Source organism: Bubalus bubalis, chromosome 11 (assembly GCF_019923935.1).
Source record: "Bubalus bubalis isolate 160015118507 breed Murrah chromosome 11, NDDB_SH_1, whole genome shotgun sequence".
NCBI classification, from domain to species: domain Eukaryota; kingdom Metazoa; phylum Chordata; class Mammalia; order Artiodactyla; family Bovidae; genus Bubalus; species Bubalus bubalis.
Genome location: NC_059167.1, coordinates 21,631,248 through 21,651,180, shown reverse-complemented (window position 1 = coordinate 21,651,180; position 19,933 = coordinate 21,631,248). Strand labels below are relative to the sequence as shown.

Sequence of the window (19,933 nt, the reverse complement as noted above, 5' to 3'; positions counted from 1 at the left end):
TTGGGATTCAGGGCTTGTCTCCACGAGATGAAGCGGGAGTGAAATGTGGTCCTTTGGTGAAGGCATTGAACACAGTTTCCCTGCATGCATGGTTCAGGTAAATGCCTTAATTATACAGTCATCATACTGGTAGTAGTGAGATGCCCTGCGTCTTTTTCTTAAATCCCAATTTCTGAGTGCAGGTCTATAATGAAGCAACTAGTTTTGGGGGAAACTGTGGTGTTTGGTGCCGTCACAAGAGCAGAAGTCTTTTCTGTAGCTTTTCTGAATTGCTGATAACTTACGGATTTTACAGAGGCTGTCTGACCTGTCCTTTCCTTCTGTACCCTGTATCCCTCACCTCTCAGTTTGTATGCTCGATTCTGATATGTCCTTGATCCCAAGAGGCACCTTTTCCCCACACTTTAATGGCACACATCTTGTAATTGAGGTCTACATTTAATGTGGCAGGGCTGTTTAAATTGATGTTACATTTTTAGGATGGATAGAGACCAAGAATTCAGGAAATATGATAATGCATGCATTTATTCAACTCATCAAATGCCTACAATAAATCTCAGGCGTTGTGCTAGATGCTTGGAATATAGAAACAGCCAAGTTTCAGTCTCTTGCCTTTGGGAGGTCACAGTCTAATGGGGGAGATAGACTAGACAGATCATCAGGCTTGTTGTAATAGGGGGAATTAGGGGAACCAGGCTGTGTGGAGGGTCAGAGGAAGGAGGCGGAGGACGTAGGGAGCCTGGGACCACTTTAAGGAGAAGGTGTATCCTGAATGAGGTGGGAAGACAAAGGTTTGGGAGTAGGCTGGGATGGGTTGGGGAATGGTATTCCGGAAAGATTGACTGGTTGAAGCAAACAGAGGCTTAGAATCATGAGACACTAGGGTGTGTTTCTGAGCCTCAACAAGTTGCTTGTGGCTGGAATGGAGGATATGTGGAGACCTGGGGATGTGGGGAGAGCAGGGCCAGATCATGGGGATCCCTAAGCTCATACAAATCAACATCATCTCCACCCTGAGTCTGATGGCAAGTCTTTGAGGTATTTTAAGCAGGGGACTGATGCCCAGATTTGTGTAGAAAGTGGGTGGAAAAGGGATAGTGGGGTGCGGTGGAGGAGGTGAGCAGAGTGACAACTATTGAAAGAGAAAGAAGAGTGACCCCGAATGAAGCACAAAGCCTCGTTTTTATGTACTGTTCCCAGGCAGCATGGACCTGACCATGGAGGCTTGAAGAAGATCAAGCCGTGGTGCAGCAGGGCATCTAGAACTAGCACCTGCAGCCCCAAGTGGTCTTAGCCCCATCACGTGTGGCCTTCTCTTGGGAAAGTCACGTGATCAATAGGCAAGCGGACTGTAGGAACAGATGCTGGGAAAAGCTAGAAAAAGAAGAAAAGCCTTTCACTTGTCTCTGCTTCTTAAGGGTTGTATCAACCTACAGCGATGACATTCCAACTTGTACTTGCCAAGTTAGTTCACCAATCCGAACTTCTTACAAAGAGATGGGACACGCAGTGGACATTTCTGAGTGTGGTGTAAGAGATTAAGTGTTAAATGTCATAAGGAAATGGCTGTGGTTGCGCCTGAGAGTCACGCAGAAAACGGTGTTTTCTGGCCCATCTTCAAGGGACATGCTGGGGGAGGGCTGCTGGAGAGAGAGGTGGAAGGAGCGCTCCGCCTTGCCGGGGGAGGGTTTGAAACGGATGGGAGGCCACTGTTGATACTGTGACCCAAGACTTATGGTTCTTTTCTACTTCCCACTTCCCGAACAGGTGCAGTGCCATACTTACACCGGGTACTGCTGGTGTGTCACCCCAGACGGGAAGCCCATCAGTGGCTCTTCTGTGCAGAATAAAACTCCTGTATGTTCAGGTACCGTAGGGAAGGGCGGGAAGAAAGAAAAGGGTTGGAGAGAGATGCCTTGGCCGGTCTCCTGCATCTGTGGGTGGACCTTTGAAAGACTGCTGGTGGTTATGAGTCCTCTTCCTGGTCAGGGAGGAGTCCACCTGAACATGCTTGCTCTGTTGGGAGCTGGATGATAGGGTCAGTATATGTCCCTGGGTATGTATTTCTTTATTTTGAGTTTAGGTTTCTGGTTCATTGCTCTTTTCCCAAGGATCAGCTGTAACTTCGAGAGAGCACGGTCTATAAGTTTATAGCTTGGGTGCTCTAGGTTGCTAGAGACCCTAGGCACACTTTATCGAGATGGATTTCAAGACTGCACGGGAGTTCAGCATCAAAGGCTATGTCAAGCAATTAGTGATGCCTTTCACGGGTGCAGGAGAGGGAAGTTGTGGTCTATGTTGCCATATGCTTGCCACCGGTGTAACATACAGTGATGGAAAACACTCGTGCCAGTGGCCCTGAAATCCGGCTGTCATCAGTGGTGCCTGGGGAATTCAAAAAGAACCCAAATGTCGAGGCTTCTCCTTCAATATTTGGATCCAGTAGGTCTAGATTGAGACTGGGAGTCTACATGCTTATGAAGCTTCTCAGGTGGTTCTGATGCTGAGACAAATTTGGGAACCACTCTTTCATAGCAACCCTCCTAGTAAGTCCATAGGAAAAATCAAGTCTTTTCTATTTCCAACTTTATGGGCCTGGAGAAACTTTGTTCTTAGGTCAGTTTTATGGGATTGTGTATTATGGATTTATAGAGGCCCCACACTTCCATTCTGATGGTAAGGAAATTCAAGTCACTCCCTTAATTCACTATGCAGCTCAGCCCATGTTAAAAAAAAGTCTGTCCCACCCACCAGCTGCTTCCTATTTCTCTGTAATCTGTGTATATGAGATTTTATGTATTTACGTATTTTTAATTTTTAAGTGCAAGCAAAGTATAAAACATTATTCTAACGCCTATGGGAAATTCCAAACTCCAGCAGTCCTGTCCTAACATTTTTCTTTTTCCCCTAAATTTATTCATTTTTTTCGACCAGCCCTGCTATATAAGGGGAAGAGTGAGTGGAAAGGGCAGTAAGTATCTACATTAGGAAACCAAAATTTGCAGGCCAAAAAGGAAAGTTTACTTTATTTGTGGTTTACATGGAAACTGGAAACCTTAATTGGGGTTGGTGTGGGGAGGGGGAGGAATGAAACCTTCTTGCAAATGACCTGGAAAGTTTCATTTAAAGCAAACAAATGTGCTAGAAACAAGTCATGCAGGGTAATATAATTGAATTCGCACAAAGCTTGTATATGGAGAAGGGATCGGATATGAACAGGGATGGATTTCTTCTCTTTTGTCGTGGGGACCTCCCCTGATGCCGTTCCATGCTTGAGCTGGCTGTGCCCTGCGTGCGTGGGGCAGGGCATCCCGGGGAAGGCAGGTGCGGCAGGCTCAGGACTGTCAGATGGGGGCGCAGGGCACCCGAGTACATGCAGGGCACCGCATTTGGCCAAACCCACCCGCTACCCACCCTCCTTGAGGATCGGGCTGCGTCTAGAAAATTGTTTCCATGCCTCAGACTATTTTGGCCCATTCAGTACAATTGGGCCAACAATTTTCTACTTAATGCAGATGGAAAATCGCCGATTTCCTGCCCTCACCAGCAAGGGATGTCAGTCACTGCATTTGCAGTGAGAGGGGTTTTCTTTGCCGTCGGCCCTACTGACTGAACGTGGCTCAGAACGTGGAACTGGTGGGAAGTGGAGGCGAGGGGGCAGTGAGTGGAATGTTCAACAAAGGAGTTATGTGGATGTGGAATTTTGTAAAAATCTGCTCAAAACTATTGCCAGGGAGCCTGGAAATCATGGTTCATCTCAACAGTGCTGTGATACCAGTGACATTGATGTTAAACAAACCCCACTCACATGTATGTATGTACTCACTTTGTATATAATGTTCCTAGTTGTGTATACAGTATCTATATACATAACCATATGCTCCTAACAGCAGGCTTTACCAACTCTTTGAAAGAAACCAACCGCGATGCATTCTGAACGTCTGTGTTTTTGTTTCCCCTCTCACCCAAGGTTCGGTCACCGATAAGCCCGCGAGCCAGGGTAACTCAGGAAGGAAAGGTGAGTGGAGTTTCACGCTTTATCTAAATGTTTGCTTCTAAAGCCCGTCCAAGCAGGCGTTCTTGGACAAGATGGAAGGAGCCTGGGGTGAAAGCTAAAAGTGCCCTGCAGAGAATCTGCATTCTTATTCTGTTCCCTCCCAGAAGCCCTGGAGGTAAGTAAGGTTCATCACCTCCCAGAATTTCTGAGAGAGATGAGCAGTGCACATTGTAGGCGAGGACCCTGAGACCCTTGGTTCCTGGGAAGTTCAGTCAATCAACTACCGGTGTGTAGCAAGCGTTAAACAGAAAAGCACAGCGAAGGCAGGCATGCCCAGGTTTACCCAGACTCTTCATTTTTGGAAACCCATCTGAGCATTTTTTTGCCTCTTTGAGTCTCCTTGACAATTGTTCTGGCAATCCAGAGTCTCTTCACTAAGACTAGGATGCTCCATGGGCATGTGACCTGGGCAGCTGTGGTCTCGAAATTCTTATTTTGCCCTTGAACTTGGGTTTTGTCAGTGCAGTGCAATGGGACAACTAAGCGTGCATGTGGGCAGTAGAGACACGTGTACTGTGCGCATTCACTGTGGCTTCATTGACAGATGGCTTTTGTGATGAGGGCTACGGGTCTTCCATAACCTGCTTAGAATTTTCATTTTTCTTTGCCTAGAAAGTAAGAAAGTATTTGTTACTCAGTCGTTGTCTGATTTTTGCCACCCCATGGAATGTAGCCCGCCAGACTCCTCTGTCCATGGGATTTCCCAGGCAAGAATACTGGAGTGGGTTACCATTTCCTTCTCCAAGGGATCTTCCCAACCCAGGGATCAAACCTGGGTCTCCTGCATTGCAGGCAGATTCTTTACTGTCTGAGCCACTAGGGAAGCCTTTCTTTACCTAGAACAATGATAAATAACGAGTTGAAAAACACCATGACAAATCAAGAGAGAGACCATGGAGGAGAGGATCAGACTTAATACTTTAGTGTCTTTCATGGCACCCTTTCTCCTGTGTTTTGAAGAAAAGGCTTTTTCACTCTGCACTGGGTCCTACAAATTGTGCAGTTGGCCTTGATGAGGGCATTTATCTAAGTGCTGGTTAGTGGACCAACCGACATGAGGAATGGGCCTCTGGGATGTGCTGACCATACTTTCCAGTATGGAAGACGCTAAGATTCACCACTTCTTACCTCCAGAACAGCATACACACAGACAGCTGGTGGTTGCATGGAAAACAGGTTTCAATCTTATTGCCCATGCAAACACTCCAGAAGCCTCATTTTGGGGTCTCAGGTAAAACCCAGGTGGGAGATCTCAGCTGAGTTTGAGCCCTCCTACTTGACTCTGAGCCTTGGGAGCTTCATGCTCATAAGAGCTATATGGAGAGTTGGGCCTGCAGGGATCAGAGTAGGGCAAGCAGGCTTATCCTACACTGCAGTCACAGAGAGACCAGGGTGAGGCCCTGGCCCTTGCCCCAGCTAATTCCGTGGGGACCCAAAGAGGAGGCAGAGTCCCCCTGCTTGAATGGAGGAACTGAGAGTCTGGAGAACCTGCTCTCCCTGCATGCAGGTGCTCCAAGAACATATGGGAGTAGAGCTTGGTGATACCACCTCCTTCTAGAAACTATGGACCAAAGGACCCAATGGGCTGCTCCCCTACCAGCAAACTAGAATGAGTAAGTGGGCAAAAAGAAAGTACTTCGCAGCCCCAGGGAGACAGCCTTGAATGTTGGTGGTTCCCTTCTAGGAGGGAAGGCAGGAGAGGGGATAAACATTTCTTCCTGCAAAGATCTGAAATCATCAACACTGTGAGTGGCATGTCTGCCTGTAATTGATTGGGGTTGGAAAAGGGAACTGCCTTCAGTTTTGCTTGTTGCCACTGAAGTCTTCAGGAGCATAAGCTTTAATCCTGGGCATGAGGTCCTGGTGGTAGGAAAAAGAAAGAGCAGCCATGCAGAACAGACCACCCAGACTTTCCCCACCAAAGGGAACAGAGTGCATGATGCTGGATGAAGCACCTGCCCCAAGAAAGGCCAACTAGAGGATCTGGCTTTTAAACTGCACAAGGAAATAACTTCCCAGGTTGTCTTGTATGTTGTGAATGACAATAGGAATCGGACTGTGCTCACAGCAGGCTCTTGCTGATCCAGGTGGGAGAAGGCAGGGGAATCTGATTCCTCCAGGGAGGAGGGTGGATAGAGTGTGAAGCCTCAAGTTCCTACCTCTTCACTCCCTTATCCCAGCGGGTTCCTGTGTCCCAGATGGTGGTGTAGGGGCTTCCTCTTTGGTGCAAAGGCCTGGCAGGGGGGAAGGAAAGATGCTAGGGCTCACTTGCCCCCTGGAGACTTGACTTCTGCCCAGTGGCCTCTCTTTCCTTCTACTTTGGAGGGTTCCCAGAGATGCTGCAGTCTGTGGGGTCACAAAGAGTCAAACACAACTGAACCACAGCAGAGGTGTTGAATCTCTTCTCTTTGTCTGCCACGGGTAGGGCAGTGAGAAGCCACCTGTAGGAAGGCCCACCTGAAGCCACACCTGTCCAGGAAGCTGGGGTTTGAATGGGGACAGGGTGCGAGAGGGCATTGGTAATATCCTGTGTCGGCCCCGCCGAGGTGCCTCTTCAGCTGCCACTTGAGAATGGAATGTGCTCCGGAGGGCAGCAGGTGGGAAGACACAAAGGGCCCTTGTCTGAGCTCGTGCCCACATGGGGGGTCTCCCAGAAGGCATCTCCTGAGAGCCGCAGCTCCAGAGACCTGCCCAGAGGGATGCTCGGCCCAGAGGACGTCCAGAAAGGAGGCGAGGCTGGGGGTCTGGGTGTATGTGTGTGTGGGGGCTGGGGGGGTGGGAGCAGGGGAGGAGCACACCCAGCTCTTTCTTTCCCTACCCTTCTGCCTTTTTGAATATGCTCCATGGACCGGACTTGGAGGGATCGGTTCTCTCCGCCTGGGAGGAATGAAAAGGCGTATTGTGTGACGGAGGGTCTGGTTGCCGGCCAGGAATCAGTCCTCTGAAGGCAAGGAGGAGAAAGGCAGAGTGGGAGGAGGCTGGGGGAGGAGGCCCGGGGAGATAGCAGGAGGCAGGAGAGAGGGAGAGAGGCCAGGCGGTAGCAGGTCACAGGCGTCTGGCCAGCAAGCAGGTCTGGGTCGCTCCTGCTCCTGGGTCCACAGGTGTGGGGCCTGAGGGGAGAAGTCGGGGGAAGGAGGGAGGGAGGCCCGGTTATCTTACCCAGATGCACGTGCTGCAGGAGAGGAGGAGGGTCAGAACTTCAGACTGTTTACTTAATCCCCTGGAATGTCTTCACTGTGCTCTGTTCTTTGGGCCCCTTGTGTTTCCCCGGACTCCTTTATGGGCACATGTGTGGTAATTAACACATGCGGGGTAGGTCCCGGGCCATGTGTTTGAGTTTCAAATATCCATTGATCTGGGACACTCCCATCCTGCAGCCGTCCCTTCTCTGATGGTCCTCACCCTCCGAGAGAGATGGAAGGGGTATGTGTGCATTTTGTGGGGGTGGGGGCACACGTGCATCCACATGTGTTTTATTGATGCTGACAGAGGAATATCAGAAGAGAGGAAAGGACCCCCCAGCAACCCCTGAGTTCTGACCATCTGCTGCTAAAACAGTTGAAAGCTACAGAAATTGAGAGGAAGGAATTTGGGGTTTCCATTGAAGTAGAAAAGTGACTGGGAAGCAAAATGTGATTTAGAAACGGTGACTTTACCTTGAGCAGCTTCTCCTGGCCCACCAGGGCTTGTGGATGTTCCTGAGGTGCCTCTTTCAGGGATCTAGATGCTAACAAATGTGGGCAATTTGAGGGAGTTTCCAGGATAACCTAACAGAGTCAACGACTGGTCCTAGGCTTCATTGCTTATGAGGTGCAGTAAGGATGTTCTCAGCTTCCAGTGGGGTGTTGGTGGGGCAGGTGAAGAATGGGAGACTAGTGGGAGAGGACTTGGACAATGATTTCTGGCAGTTTCTGGGAACTTTTTCTCCGGAGCGCCTAGGATACGTGGCCAATGAAAATTTAGGGTCATAGGGAGTTTTCTGCAGTTTACTCTTTTCTTACTTCTAAGAGCTCTGGGAGTGAGCAGTGTAAGGAAAGTGAAAGAAGAATAAAAACATTTAGAAAACTGCTCTCTTTTCTGCACATGCTCCTGTATTTGTCAAGCCAGTCTTGGAGAGAAGCGGAACTTCCAAAATTCAACTCATAGAGACTTCTTTTATTGCGCCCCCCACCCCCCCGCCCCTCCACTGACTGCTCCATAGCATGTGTTCCAAGTGAAGAATGGATCACAGTTATTTTTCCAGAGTCCGTCTCTGGGTCTCGGTTTTGAGGATCTCTCATGGTGTTTGGTCTACAAGTTGATGCCAGCTTGGAGACCTTTGTCACTCAAATGGTGGAGCTATCAGCACTCCCTCTCAGGGCCGAGGGATGTACTTAGGGCAGGGATGATGGATGGTAGGTCTCCCAGATGAAGGGGCTCATGTGGTCTCCAGCCTCTGCTCTCATGGGGGTTAAGTACACCTGAAGGGGTTTCCTTGCATTGCTTCGAACATGGTGGAGGTGTGCAGAGTCAGCTGTCTCAGAGCATCCTATACACAGAATGTCACCCCGTTCACGTGTCTTTCACCTCTTCCCAGCCACCTCTTTTTTCTCTTCTCTCAGCCCAGAGAGGGCGGCTAGATTCATAGGTGATCTGTCAGCCTTGCCACCAGATGGCTTAAGTCTGATTACCCTCCAGCTTGGTCTGGATTTGAATGGATTTGAATGGAGATGGGCAACTGATGACCTCTATGTGTTGACCTCGGCTCACATTGGATTTCCCTGTGAACCATTCATTCTGATGTGTGCCTGCTACAAACTGCACCTAAGTAGCTCCAGGCCCATGAGATGCAGCCCTTTTCTTCTCTGCATGCAGGTCACTGCTGCTGGGGCTGGTGTCTGAGCCACCCTGACAAGCCTGGCATATCAGTATATCAGCTTCGAAGAGATCAGTTGCAGAAGCGGTGTGCACGAGTGTGCTTGAGTATTCACGTCTGCCCCTCATCTCCCACTACCCACAGTTCCTTACTCCCCCAGCAGGGAGTAGCTCCATCTACTCAACTGCCCGCCCTCCATCTCAGCCCCTATTCTGTGGTCTCCAAAAGAAAGTTTACGAATGGAGGATACCTGATTTCCAAGGAGTGGAGAGGAAACAGGGTTTGTGATCTGGAAAAGCCCTCTAGCCGTGGATTCTAACGAGTGCCCCGGTGTTGTTAGTGACCGCTGGTGTTTTATACGTGGCCGTTTTATTCTTTCATTCAACAAATATTCATTGAGACTTCAGTGCCAGCTTTGTGACAGTCCCTGAGGACCCAGTGGTGGGTGAAATGTAAGAGCCCTCAGCTTGTGGAGCTCACACTCTGACGGTCTTAGCCTCTTCTTGTCGAAGGCATCGTCATGGAGGGGAAGCCTCCCAGAGGAGCACAGACTTCTAGATGCTGGGATACTGGGAAGCAGGGGAGGGATGGCAGGTGGCTCCTCCAAATGCCCTGGCCAGTGGCTTCCAGGATTAGAGCCTCTAAGGAGAGACCCTTGGAGGAGGCTGCCTGGGATGAGCATGGTCCACTGGCAAGTTCTTGATTCTTCTGCCTGGTACCTTTGTGGGGCTCCCGAAGTCTAGGGGACGGCTCCGAGCTTGCCTGGCCACTGAGGATATGTTCCTTGGCTGAATGAGTTCAGTTCCAAGTGTGGCCCAGCAAGCTGGAGGGAGGCAGGGATATCAGCCTGTGGGTGGACAGATAGGCCTTGGGGCCACATCTGAACCACTCTTCCAGCCCTAAGCGCCATGTAGCTCCTGTGGTCAAGGCCAAGGAGTTGTCACTCTCCGGTACCTGTTGAAGGAAAACCATGAGGTTCAAGGGCTGCTTATTCTAAAATTTATGTGGAAAGGCAATGGTGTTGTTGTTGGTTAGTCCTCAAGTTGGGTCCGACTCTTGCCGATCCCACGGTCTGCAGCACGCCAGGCTTCCCTGTCTTTTACTATCTCCCAGAGAAGGCAATGGTACTCGAGTAGCTGAAACAACTTTTAAAAAGAAAGTGAGAGGAGTCACTGTATGTGATTTTTTTTTTAACCAAGATATCTTTAATATTTTACTCCCTTCATGACCCTTTATGAATTTTCAATCCTTGCTTTCCTTTGGTCATCTAAACAAATGTGGTGACTCCATATTTTTAAATGTCTATTTTATTCTGTTTTTATTTTTGACTTAGTTTTTTAAGAGTAGTTTTAGGTTCACAGCAAAATTAAGAGGAAGGTCCTGAAATTTTCTATATGCCCCCTGTCCCCACACGTGTCACCTTCTCCACCATCAACAGCCCCCACCAGAGTGGGTACCTTTGTTACAACTGATGAACCTAAATTGACACATCATTAACACCCAAAGTTCACAGTTTATATTAGGATTCACTCTTGGCGTCATATACTCTGTGGGAATAGACACAGGAGTAGTGGTATATCCACCATTATAGTGTCATATAGAGTATTTTCACTGTCTGTTGACCTAAGGATCAACAAAACAGAACAGAGAACCCAGAAATAGACCTACACAAGCTCGGCAAACTGATTTTTGAAACATGCAAAAGGAATTCAGTGGAGTAAAGATAGTCCTTTCAACAAATGGTGCTATAGCAATCGGGCACCCAGTAGACAAAAACAAAAACAACTCCCCAAGACCTTCAGCCTAAACCTCACACCTCATACAAAAATTAACTCAAAATGGATCTTGGACTTAAATGTAAAATCTAAAGCTATTACAACTTGTATAAGAAAACATAGGAGAAAATTTTTAGAACTTATAGGTAGATGAACCTTGAGCTTTAGTGTTTTAGAATACCAAACATGTGATTCAAAAAAATGTTTAATTGATAAATTGGACTTAACCAAAATTGAAAACTTGCTTTCAAAATATCTTGTTAAGGAAAGGAAAAACTACAGACTTGGAGAAAATGCTTACAAACCACCTATCTAACAGAGGACATATGAACATATAAAGAATGCTAAAAAACTTAACAGTTGAAAAACAATTTAATTTAAAAATGGACAAAATACTTGAATAAGCTTTTCACCTAAGCACATATGCAGAGGGCAAATAAACACACAAAAAGATGTTCAACATCATTAGCTATAAAAAGTGCAAATTAACCAACAAGGACCTATTGCATAGCACAGGGGACTAGACTCAGTATTATGTAATAACCTATAAGGGAAAAGAATCTGAGAAAGAATATGCATATATATATGCATAACTGAATTGCTGTGCTGTACACCCAAAGCTTACGTGATATTGTAAATCAGCTATACTTTGATCAAAAATTTTAAAGTGCAAATTAAGAACATGGTAAGATAATTACTACACACCTATTAGAAGAGCTGAAATAGTGACTATACCAAATGTCACTGCAGAGGAGCTGGATCTTTCATAACTTGTTGATAAGAATGTAAAATGATACAGCCACTCTGGAAGATAACTTTGGAAGTTTCCTAAAAAAGTAAACAACAAAACATATGCTTACCATATAATCTAGTGATTGCACTTCTGCTTATCTATTCCAGAGAAATGAAAACTTATGTCCACACAAAAGCCTGTACACAAGTAGTCACAGCAGCTTTATCTGTAATAGCCAAGGGTGAAAACATCCCAAACGTCCTTCAATGGGTGAAACAGACTGAGGTGCGTCCACACCATGGAATACTACTCAGTAACATAAAGGAACACACTGTTGACACTTGAGGCAACAGCTGGATGGATTTCAAGGGCATTAGGCAGAGTGAAAAAGTCCAACCCCCAGAGATCGTCTACTGCATGATTCCATTTATATAACATTCTGAAAATTACAAAATTATAGAGATGGAGAAAGGGTTAGTGGTTACCAGGGTGAATGATGAGGTGGAGAAGGGGAAGTGTGATTATAAAAGGATAGCACATGGGATATCTTTGTAGTGATGGACTAGTTCTATATTTTGACCGTGGCGGTGGTTGCATGAATCTGCACGTGGATAAAATCGCATAGAGCTACACACCGCCCACCCAACCAGACACCCAGAGCAAGTACACACAAAACCGGTGGGATGTGAATAAGGCCCCTGGATTATACCAGTATTAATTTCCTGATTTTCGTATTATACTCTTATGATGTTATCTATATAATTATGCTAACTGTAAAGATGCTACATGGGAGGAAACTGGGTGGAGGGTACATGGGACCTCTCTGTTTGCAATTACCTGTTGCAAAGTCATTTTTAGTTTAAAAAATTAGCCCAGGCTCTGGGTGAACCCAGCTCTGAACCAGCTCTGCTGCTGCCAGTGCCACTGATCCCCTAAACCCCAGCCCTCTCACCACCCTCCTCCGTCTCTGGTTTACCCTTTTCACCAGCCCTTTGTTTCTGTTCTTACTCAAGAAAGAGCTTGACGATGTGGGGAACTGCTTGCAAAAAGACAGTTTTAAGCTTGTTTTCACTTGTATTGGGAAGGAGGGTGCAGGTGGGTAGGCAGAATGTAGAGCACTGATCTCTCACTCTGGAAAGGACCCGAAGGACTCAGATAACTTGTGTTCTCAATGGTCAGAATCAGGACAGCTCAGAGTACATTGCTGAGCCTTGGTCATGGGACCTCAGGAAATGTTGAGGTTAACTAACAATTCCCTCCTCCCCCTGGTACGATTCGGGCCAGGTGCTTAAGGGACATTTCTGTAAACAGGCACTGCTGTCTCCCTGTGATGCCCGGAATAAGTCGTCTCGACTTTCACCCTGGATCTGAGTCACATGCTGAGGGGGATGATGGCGCAGGAATAAATGTAGTCCCTTCAATAGCAAGAACCTTCCAACACTTCTACTGGGCTGAAGTTTATCTCCATGTCTTGCAGCCTGAATGAATCCGAGAGGGAGGGTGACCAGTGATGGACCAGGGTTTGGGCAGAACCCAAGAATCGAAGGGGATTTGGGATCATTGAGAGACTTTCTGAATCTCGGGATGAGGGTGGTGGTTTCTTTTTCTCTCATTTTCCAAGGCTCCTCAGTCTCAAGACCCCAAGAGATGCCATTAATACAGATTCCTCCTCTGGCCCCTTTGACACATTTGCTTTTGAAGGACCTGGAAGAGAAAGCTCTTTGTATGTGGTCAGAATAAACTCATTGTACACCCAAACAATTAACTCCTCAATGGACTTGCCAGCCCCTTGAAAGGCCCGGCCCTGCCTCCTTGGACCTCTTGGGCTCTATTCAGTCCCTTAAGCACACCAATGTTTTGGGGGTTTTGTTTTGTTTTGTTTGTTATTCTGAAAAGTCTTTCCTTGCGAATAGTCAGAGCGGGTCAACATTGTCCTCAGCGCGGCATTTAGCTCCACTCGCCAGTGAATGTCAATCAGGAGTCAAAAAGCCAAACAGAGGAGGCTTTGAACAGTGTCATTGGGGGTTGAAGTGACTTCCAGCTGTCTGTGCGTGGGCCAGGCCTTCTCGCAGGGCAGGGAATTGTGGTGTCACACAAACCCACTGTCTGGATGGGCTTACAGGGCCTGTGCGGGGGCTGCGGGTCTCTGGGGCTGCACCTGCAAGGGGAGGCGTGGTTGGGGGGCCGGGGAATTTTGGGGGAGGCCAGATGCCTGCTCTGGGCCTGAGCAGTTGCCAGCACCACTTGCCCACTGCCTCTGGGGTCTTGAACAAATCACTTCCTTGCACTGAAGCTCAATCTCTTTTTATCTGCCTGGTGACTTCCTCTGCCCTGGCCAGTGGCAAGAATAGATGAAGAAAGCAACCTGCTAGGAACTCTTGAGTGTTACAAAATGTGCTAACACATATTATTCTTGATCTTGACAACATCCTTGAGAAATTTTCTCAGGTTTGACTAATTTTTCGTTGGCTGTTGTTCAGTTGCTCAGTTGTGTCCGACTCTTTGCGACTCCCATGGACTGCAGCACGCTGGGCTCCCCTGTCCTTCCCTGTCTCCAGGAATTTGCTCAGATTCATCTCCACTGAGTCGGTGATGCCATCTAATCCTCTGTTCCTCTGGTGCCCCCTGCTCCTTTTGCCTTCAGTCTTTCCCAGCATCAAGGTCTTTTCCAATGAGTTGGCGCTTCACAACATCCTAAGTCAGCCTTAAGATTTCTGTATTTCTGTGCCCAATCTCAGGACTGCATCATTTGGAATAATGAGTGTTATGTTTCTATCTACATATGTCCATGGGATTCTCCAGGCAAGAATACTGGAGTGGGTTGCCATGCCCTCCTCCAGGGGATCTTCCCGACCCAGGGTTCAAACCCTTGTCTTTTTTTTTTTTTTTTCCAAACCCTTGTCTTTTATGTCTCCTGCATTGGCAGGCGGGTTCTCTACCTCTAGGGCCACCTGTAAACCCCTATTTTTCTTTAATGTTTCCAAATTTACCTTTTCTCCCTGTAAGAGAAATGATCATCTTTGAATTGGGTTTTTTTCAGTATTCCATCTCCTCCAGCAAGAAGAGTATTATGGCATCAAAGAAAAATAAAGTCTTACTATTGCAGGTCTGTAAGAATCACCAAGAGTGAACATACACACACGTGAACTCATCATGTGCATATGTGTAAACTGAAGTTCAGATGTATTTTTCTTTACGCTCTATGGAAGAGTCTCCCCCCAAATTAAGGATTGCTCAAATAATCTAGCTCCTGCCTCCTGATGGTGTATCTGTGATGGCTTTGGTACTCTGTCCCTCTTTTGTTTTAAAATCTTTATTAAGCTATAATTACACACCATAAAATTTACCCACAGTAAATGTACAATTCAGTGAATCTAGAACATCTGTAGAGAAGTACAGCTATCACCAGAGAACATTTCCATCACTTCCCGAAGAAACCTTGTACCCATTTATAGTTATATTGACTCTCTCCTCCAGGCAACCATGTATCTGCTTTCTGTCTCTATAGATTTACCTTTACTAGGCATTTTACATAATGAGGTCATACCATATGTAGTATTTGCGTGTGGCTTCTTTATATAGTGTAATATTTTTGAAGCCAGCTATATTATTATATGTATCAGTAATTCTTTCTTTTTAATTGCTAAATAATACTCCATTGTATGAATGTATCACAATTCGGTTACCTCTACACCAATAGAAGAACATCTGGATTATTTCCAGTTTGAGGCTATTAATGAATAATGCTGCTATGAATATGTGTATATATGTCTTTGGGCGGATATGTCTTTATTTTTCTTGGATAGATTCCCAGGAGTAAAATTTCAAGATTGATTGGTAAGTTTATGTTTAATTTTTAAAGAAATTGTCAGACTCTTTTCCAATGTGGCTACCCCATTTTATATTCCCATGAAGAGTGAATGAGAATTTGAGCTCCTCCATATCCTTGTCACTTGATAGTGTCTTTTAAAAAATTTTTAGCCATTCTAGTAGGTACATGGTGGTATCTCATCATGGTTTTGATGTGTGGTTTCCTAACAGTTAATGTTATCGAACACCTTTTTGCGTATTTATTAGCTGTCTGTCGATCTTGGAAATGTCTATTGAAATATTTTACCCATTTTGAAATCAGGCTGTTGGTCTTCTTATTGAGTTGTAAGGTTTACTTGATTTTTTATTTTAAAAACTGTCGAATTTTCATGCTGCAAATCCAATTTTAAAAGTAAGCAGTTGGATAAGATGATTTAACACTTGATGATTTAATGCCTTCTTTAAGAGGCCTGTAGAGTCTTTTATAGCCACAGTGTCCTGAGGCTAGAATGCAGTCATCCTTCACTTTTAGAAGAGGATATCACTGCCCAGAGAAGAAAAGCAAGGGGTTCAGGTTATCTAACTTAGTGGATATAAAGCCGGAGTCTGCACAGTGACCCCACTGGAAACTGGGAGGCCAGGGATACACGTAGAAGCTTTTCTCTTTCCCCAGGGCCCAGCGTGGGGCCCGGTGTCGCCCCAGGGCTTGCCAGGAAGCAGGCTTGATGTGGACCTTGGACCCAGGCCTTGGACCTATGTTTGGGAGAAGGGTGCGCTTGTTTGCTGGGTTGGACGCCAGGTGCCCAGGTGCCCGGAGATGATGGTCAGAGGGTCCTGTTGGCTTTGGCTTGGCTCCCCATCCTTGGGGCATGCTGGATGTCACAGGTGGTTCTCCTGGCAGCAGGGCACCTTGTCTTTTCTCACTTCATAAAGATTTCCAGCTAGGGCCTCCATGGTGGCTGTGCAGGTGTATGTCTTCACCCTCGGTGACCCTACCCTGCAGGAAGATTCGCTCCCTACACATGGCTTCACGCTCTGTGGGCTTCTGAACCTGCATCTGGGCAATCGTGGAGGTCCTCGACTTCCCCGGGGCAGGGGGAGACTGGAAACCCTCCTTCCTCTCCTTGAGCAGCAGACTTCTTTGCTGATTGCTGGACCAGATGGGCCGTCCCAGCCTCTCCTGTCAGTGATGGGAGAAATAAACAGAGTATTTTCTGTCTTCCTGCTCCAGAGAGAGAGAGAGATACAGCTCTTGGAGTATGGGATGATTTTAATTGAATATCAAGATATCACATAAGCCATTTTGCACTTGGCTTGTCACCATTGTCCCTGTGAGAATGTTTGATTTCTCACTTTCTCTTTGTTACCTTAAAGACTCCTGAAAGGAAGCCACCTTGTGTGGAGGGGCTGAGCACACTGTGCTGGGCTATTTAGACTGTGAACCCTGCATCCGGCAGGAGCAACCAAATGTGCATTGCAGCTGCCAAAAGACTTCATTCAGTGGTTCATTGAATTCAACGGAAAGGGTGTTAATAGAGTCGGGGAAGTGATGCTATTTAAAAAAATGACATTGTGTGTTTTTTCACTGTGTTTATTCTCCCTCAATGACTTCCAGATCAAATGGGCAGTTTGGTGTCAAAAGATGACTGTTCAGGACTCCAGTTTGAGGCAAATAAGATATTCAGTTTCATTATTCCTCTCCTCCTGAGGCATCTCATGTCCGGGGATGATTGTCGGCTTGTTCAGGATCGCCCTGGCCCCTGTGGGAGTTGGGTCTTACGTCGGCACATGGCAATAATAGCAGCGTCAGGTGTCACACAACTCTCAGGTTGCTGGCCTCAGCCTCCAGCAAGGGTCAGGATCTCCATAGCTATTGAGTCTTAAGATCCCAGGGGTGGGGTATTGGTGTGAAAAAAGGGATCCGCTCTCTGTGTTCTTTCTCCTTCCCCTGATAAGATGCAGGGAAGTCTGCCAAGAGTTCTGGGAGCTCCAAATGCTGGAGGTTGTTATTACTGATGATCTGACCGGCGTTGCAGACGATATGAGAACTTGTATTCTCCATTAATAGTTAATGCTTGGAGAATATAGTGTTTAGTCCCCATAGATCGCTGGGGGTCTTGGGAAGAAGGGATTGTGTAACCACAGTGTCTGAGACCACAGTGCTCACCTTCCTTCCTCTTGCTGAGGGAGAAAAGAGAAAAATCGTGGATCTGTGCATTCTCAATGTAAGTAAAGATACCTGTTCCCAGCTTTCAACAAAGAGGTGAAAATTGTTTTGGGAGGGTGCAAAAGAACCCTTTCTATTTTTACATATAAAGTACAGACATACATACAGTACATAAATATGTACTGTGTATACAGAGATATGTACAGTGTATACAGAGATACAGTGTATCTTTGTTATTAAAATTTCATTAGGAAACTAGTTAAGGAGAAAAATGCCTAAAAATACTCCTTAGACAATAATAAAACAAAAGTTGAGAAACAGTGTTCAAAATTAAGGTTTGGGGATCTTGATGAACATAATTCAAAGTCCTGAAAGGGAGATAAAGTCTGCACTTACTCTGACCTGTAGAGGTTCTTGGTCTGCAGAGAGAGCTGCCAACACTACTATGACCATAAGTGTTAGGACTTTATCACTGAGAACTCTCTGCTCCTAGCATCTGTGTTAGAAATTTCAAAGGAAATCCAGAGTGCAATTACTCATGTTCCCTCTCATTTTGTCTGCCTCCATCTCTCCTTGGGAATTGGTTTCACAGTTAAAAGTGTTCTAAGGATTCCCAATTCTTTTCAGTTCAGCATGCTGGAGAGAGAATGGTCCTTCTTACCCTCACTTCGTTTTTAGATGAGGACGGAAAAATAGCTAGGGGTTTGGGAGGGAATGGCGCCATGGTCTTTGGTTTTCTTCAGACTCTTCAGTGAGGGCCACTAGAAAGGCACTGGGTTGGCACCTTGCACAAGAGGGCAGGAAGGAGCTGGGGACATCAGCGCTTGATGCTATGATGTGCTAGCATCTCCCAACGTGCCTGGCCAGAGCTAAGGGCTCCTGGGAAGACAGGGCTGCCAGCTTTCCTGGGGAAAGAGCAAGGGCTGACAGAGTCACACTGCTGCAGTCATGAGATGGGTCCCCCAGAGCCGTGATAACTTGGGTTCCTTCCCTGGAATGGCGAGCATGCACCTGGATTTGTCTTACTGTTGGTGTCTCTTCTGTGATGCTCTTTTCTTTCTTGCTCTTTTCTTCTTTCTTTTCTTTTTCTTTGATCTGTTCTTTGGGACTTGGCCGGGCCATGTGCAAACCCCAACCATTCAACAGTGCTGGAGAGTAGATAGTATTTACCTCAATAATGGTAGTCTCCTTTCGATTCTTTTTAACCCTCAATTCAGATGACGGGTCTAAGCCGACACCCACGATGGAGACCCAGCCGGTGTTCGATGGAGACGGTAAGCTCCTGTATTACTTCAGATTTGAGTTGTCCCGCTGTTTTCAGATTTGGGACAGGTCTTTCCTTCGGATGTTTGTTTAAGCTTTACTATTATTTTTTTTTCCTTTTTTAATTTCAATTTTTCCCGGTTTAAGCCAGGCTGTTTTTAACGTTTTTAAAAAATGTAAACCCTCCCAGGAACTAGTACACCCTCCACTTCTGGAAAGGCCCTCTGTTCTCACCAGGCTTCCTGCCTGGCCGCTAACATCCAACAATAACACAGCCTGGATGGACCCTGCAAACTGCCAAGACCGAGGAGCCATGGCTGAGAAAGACAGGCCGGCAGCATCATTTTTCTAAATGAGTCAGCTCTTACAAGTCCTTGTAGAGCTCTGTACCCAGCATTGTGCGAGGCCTGCTGGGGACGAAGGAGAAATAGATAAGATGAAAGTCTTTGCTCTCAACAGAGTGGCAACTATTGGAGAATTTATGTATGAAGCTACATGGTCTCAGTTTTATTTCCTCTGTGATAGACATTTCCAGAAGAAAGAGATCACAGTGGTCTGGGAAAAGATTCTGTGAAGAGAGGGAACTTGAGCTGGATCTGAAAGTGTGAGGGAAGAATCAGGGTGTTCCAGGCAGGGACGAAGGAGGGAGGATGGTGAAAACAGTGTAATGAGGAAAGTCACAGGAAAGAGACTGGTGCATGGAGTTGGCTTGGCTGACTTGTAGGGGCCATGAGAGTTGAGTCCAGACACTGGGGGAAGAGAAATGCTAGATCAAGAGAAATAGCGGTAGTTGGTGGCAAAACAGGCTGGGTATCTCTGGAGGTCTGAGGAGTGGACAACTGGAACTTGGGTGCAGAAGGCTGGCTTCAGTTTGAGTTTGAGCTGCTCAGGGCCTACCTCCTTCAGCGTGCTTTGCTAAATACTCCAGGTTCCCATGAGGGGGAGCAGGAATCTTGGCAGAGTGCAGTTTCTAGAAAGTCTGACAACGAGATGTGGCACTCAGTGCAATATACAGCAACCTTTTAGCAGCTTTCAGCTGAGTATATCCAGGCTTGGATCCTAAGACTGGACAGTGAGACAGAGGAACAAAAAGAAGTGATGCCACTTGTTGGAACTGTTGGCTAAGGATGGCCCTAGCCCAGGCTCAGCTCTAGACAGAAACACAAGATAGCCTTTGCAGCTGGCCATGGAGTGGAACACATGTGTGTTCATGCCTAGAAGTTCAAATGTTTCTGTGATCCACAAATGTCCTAGATCATTGGCGAGTCTGGGA

At 46.6% G+C, this 19,933-nt stretch overlaps 1 protein-coding gene across 6 annotated transcripts in view; it reads left to right on the top strand.

Annotated features, from left to right (window-relative positions):
* Positions 1-19,933, top strand: part of SMOC1 (SPARC related modular calcium binding 1) — a 146,849-nt gene that overhangs the window by 88,426 nt on the left and 38,490 nt on the right. For 4 of the 6 annotated variants that reach the window (XM_044924595.1, XM_044924594.1, XM_044924593.1 and 1 more), the window contains exons 4-6: positions 1,768-1,867; positions 3,971-4,018; positions 18,582-18,671. In XM_044924595.1, coding sequence (XP_044780530.1) covers positions 1,768-1,867; positions 3,971-4,018; positions 18,582-18,671 — 238 coding nt within the window. 6 annotated transcript variants of the gene reach the window in all.